The sequence below is a fragment of the Gracilinanus agilis genome, chromosome 1 (genome assembly GCF_016433145.1).
Source record: "Gracilinanus agilis isolate LMUSP501 chromosome 1, AgileGrace, whole genome shotgun sequence".
Classification (NCBI taxonomy): domain Eukaryota; kingdom Metazoa; phylum Chordata; class Mammalia; order Didelphimorphia; family Didelphidae; genus Gracilinanus; species Gracilinanus agilis.
The window spans coordinates 149,706,265-149,710,169 of NC_058130.1; the positions used below are offsets into that span (position 1 = coordinate 149,706,265).

General features: G+C 34.8%; 1 protein-coding gene across 1 annotated transcript; it reads right to left on the reverse strand.

Moving 5' to 3' along the window:
- Positions 1–2,243: 2,243 nt before the first annotated feature.
- On the reverse strand, positions 2,244–3,179 carry LOC123231003 (olfactory receptor 2K2-like). The gene has a single exon (XM_044657206.1). The coding sequence runs from the start codon at positions 3,174–3,176 to the stop codon at positions 2,244–2,246; it is 933 nt and encodes a 310-aa protein (XP_044513141.1). The 5' UTR covers positions 3,177–3,179.
- Between the last annotated feature and the right edge of the window lie 726 nt (positions 3,180–3,905).

Below are 3,905 nucleotides of genomic sequence, written 5' to 3' on the forward strand. Positions count from 1 at the left end.
CTTTAGTGTCCACCTTTCACCCAACTCTCACCTGTGACTCCAAGAAGCTGTAGTATGAACATGTCCACACCATGGCAAACCATCTCAGCAGATGGTCTAAACCAAGTTGAGGGAAACTGATAAGGAGTATCTGATCCAAATACATAAAGTCTTCCTCTGTTGGAATATGGGCAGATGAAAACAACTTATTCCAACAGCCATGAAGGTGGCTGAAGCAGGTATGGAATGCTCAGAGCTTGATCAGACATCAAAGATGCCAAAATCATCCACTGCATCCAGAGTTATCTCTAATCATGCTGACTTTTGTCTTGGTACTAGATTTCCAAGACTCTGGAAGAGAGAACAAGCCTGTTGACTTTATGCAATTCTGACTCACTTAAATCCAATTTAAGCTTGAGTCAAAAGACATCACTCAGTGATGTCATTGGTCCTCTTCAAAAACAGACAACAAAAACATTATAAGACACAGTGCATTTATATAACACACACATTAATAATGTGCCATAATAAACAAAGAAAATTAAGAAATATTGGAGGATGTCTATGAGGTAATGCATAGTTAATAAAGCAGAATTAGTAGAATAAAATATTTGATAATGACTTGTAAAAGATAATTTTGAATACCAAAAGTTCATGTTACACACAAAGTAGAGAAATTTTAAAATGATCAGGAAAACAAGAATGGTGACCACTATGTTCCTCTATAATAATAAAGTCAACACATCTAATTTCTTTGGTTGGGAGTGGGAATAGTAACAATCAATGAATAATGGAAGCTTGAGACACATAATAATTTGTTTCTGGTTGCATCTCCTCTCATTATGTTCTTATTTATATATTTGAATATTCGTACTTAACTTGTGAATTGAAAATAAAATTTATTAAAATAAATTAAATATTTTAACTACTCATATGTAATTTTAAAAAGTTATTGTAATTTTGAATAGTTCTATAAATGAGTGTTGAGTTTTTAATTTTTAAAATGGGAGGAATGTAATAGAATCAAGGAATATTAAAACTAGAAGTGTCCATAAAAGATCATCTAGTATAAGTCCATTTTATAAAAGAAGAAATTAAACCACAAAGAAGGGAAGTGACTTGTCCAATGTAACACAGCTACTAATGTTATTTTTATGTTTTCAAAGTACTGTGGATATATCTTCTTTCAATAAGATTCCCTTAATTTCTACTTTTAAAGGTGTTTTTAATCATGTGTGGAGTAAGCACCAATTTTAGTTTTATAAAATTATAGATTCCTCATGGAAGATCATAAAGCATTGAGAAAAAATGTAATGAAAATCAAGAAGGTGTTGAAATGCTGTGATTATTATTAAAACACAGAACTCCTTCTATAAGCCTTCTCATTCTGAATTATTCTTCGTTCCTCCCCATTAGTCATTTATGGCCACTCTACAGTTTAACAAAGCTACAAAATTATTAATAGTTCATACATGATTAAAAAAACTAACTCTGTCTTGGAATCAATTCTCTGTATTGGTAGCAATGCAGAAGAGCAGTATATAGACTAGCCAATTGTGCCAGGGTTACCCAGTTAGAAAACTTCTGATGTCAGATTTGAAGCCAGGACTTCCCAATTCTAGTCCTAGTTCTCAATCCACTGAGCCACCTCACTACCCCAATACCAAATTTAAAAAAAAGGAAAAAGAAACAGAGGACATTGTGATCTTCTTTGACATCAATAATCAACATTATTTTCCATGTGATTCTTGGTAAATCACACCTCTATTCAGTTCTCATTTTCCTCCCACTGATATATTTATAATTTTCTCCTGTTGTCAAAGCATTATTTAGAATTAAATGGAAAATATTTAACTCAACTATTGACACGAATGTATGTTTTTTTTTGGTAATTCTTCTACCCCTATTGCCTCAGAATGAAATGTAGTTAACACTAGGTTCTCAAAGACAATGTTGAGAGTACAGACTGGAAGGTTTTCCCATGCTGGAAAGGTTTGGAGTGCACTTGGTGACAGACTTGTTTGAGGACCATCACAGTTACTGTAAGTCCAGAAACCCAATAGTACCAGGTTGACCGTCATATTTTTCTTGACAGAAACTCACAAAATCCCTTACTAAATCAAAGTAAGCCTAAGCTATATGTTAATAGAGGAAGCATCCAGAAAAGTGATATGAATGGAAACCTACATCTTCAGAATCCAAATCGATTTTCTATTAAAAGTCACCTGTTTTCTTGCCAATGATAAACCCCTGTACCAACTGTTTCAGAGTCTTTGTGAAAATACATTTCTTCTCAGAAGCTTTTTCACAGCCCCTTTCACTTCTTTATTTCTCAAGCTATAGATAATGGGGTTTAGCATGGGAGTCACCACTCCATAAAACAAAGTAATGAACTTATCAGTTTCTTGAGAATCTACAGATGATGGTTTCAGGTACATGGAAAGAGCAGTCCCGTAGTATAAGATCACCACAGTAAGGTGAGCTGAACAGGTGGAGAAAGCTTTGCTTCTTCCATCTGCTGAGTTGATTCTTAGGATGGTGAAGAGAATGAAGCTATATGAGATGCAAATTAAGAGCATTGGGATTGGAAGGAGAAGCACACTGACCACAAGCATTATCAAGTCCATGACCAATGAGCTTGTGCAAGCTAATTTCAGAAGTGCTAGGATTTCACAAGTAAAGTGATTGATGGAACTCCCACAAAGAGGCAGTTGCAGGGCAGAACTGGTTTCTAGTAAGGCAGTGAGGCAACCTGTTATCCATGACCCAGCTGCCATCTGCAGACAGACCCTCTTGTTCATGATGATAGGGTATCTAAGGGGGTGACATATTGCCACATACCGATCATATGCCATCACGGCAAGGAGCAAACACTCTGTGGACCCCATGGCAAGGGAGAGATACATTTGTAGGGCACAACCTATGAAAGGAACAGTATTTCTTTTGCCTATGAATTTCACCACCATAGGAGTTACAGAGGATGTCGTGTAACAGATGTCCATGAATGAGAGATTGCTGAGAAAGAAGTACATAGGAGTATGAAGATGGGTATCTAGGATGCTGATTGTAATGAGAATGCTGTTTCCCAGTAGAGTTACCAAGTACATCAAGAGACACAAGATAAAGAGGATGATTTCAAGTTTGGGATATTGGGAAAACCCCTCCAGAGTGAATTCTGTCACTGTACTCCAGTTCATTTCAGTCACTTATCCTCTGTCTTCCATCTGAAGGAATATAGAGAAAATATTACCTAGGTAATATCATTAGTACATATAAAGAGTACATATAAAAATACATATATGTACACATAGTACATATAAAAACTTTATTTTCTCTACTTTGACATTTAATCTTCTAAGAAGATTATTCTAAAATGTACATTCTCCCATCAAAAAAGTATGGAATGATAAGTATGCATAAGAAATGAAGGGGCAGATTCAAAAATACTGGATTGGATAACATCCTTAGGAAAAGTTCCTTCTATATCTGAGATTTTTTTTATTTTTCCTGCAAAGACAGGATATGTTGATAAATGATAAACATTAACACAAGGTAGCCTATCCAAAGCACCAATAGGATGAAATTAAGAGAATCAAGACTTATGATAGGAAAATATTTAAAAAACTATACTGATAAGCTTAGTATGCATGAAGTGGTGAGCAAAAAAAAAAAATAAAAAAGATTTCAAAGGAATTGGATATAAACTTTCATCTGAGTAGCCTTCTTTGCCTTGATAGTTTCCTATATCTGGCATATACTCTCTTCTTTTCTCCACCTTTGAAAATCCCTTTCTTCCTGCAGAGTCCCCAAAAGATATCTCTTCTACCTTTCTAAACTCCCCCAGTTGCCAAGTGTTTCTTCCCTCTTGATATTACTTTTTTATCTTTTCTAAGTCTTTGTATTTACATATTTATTTGAGCAGAGTT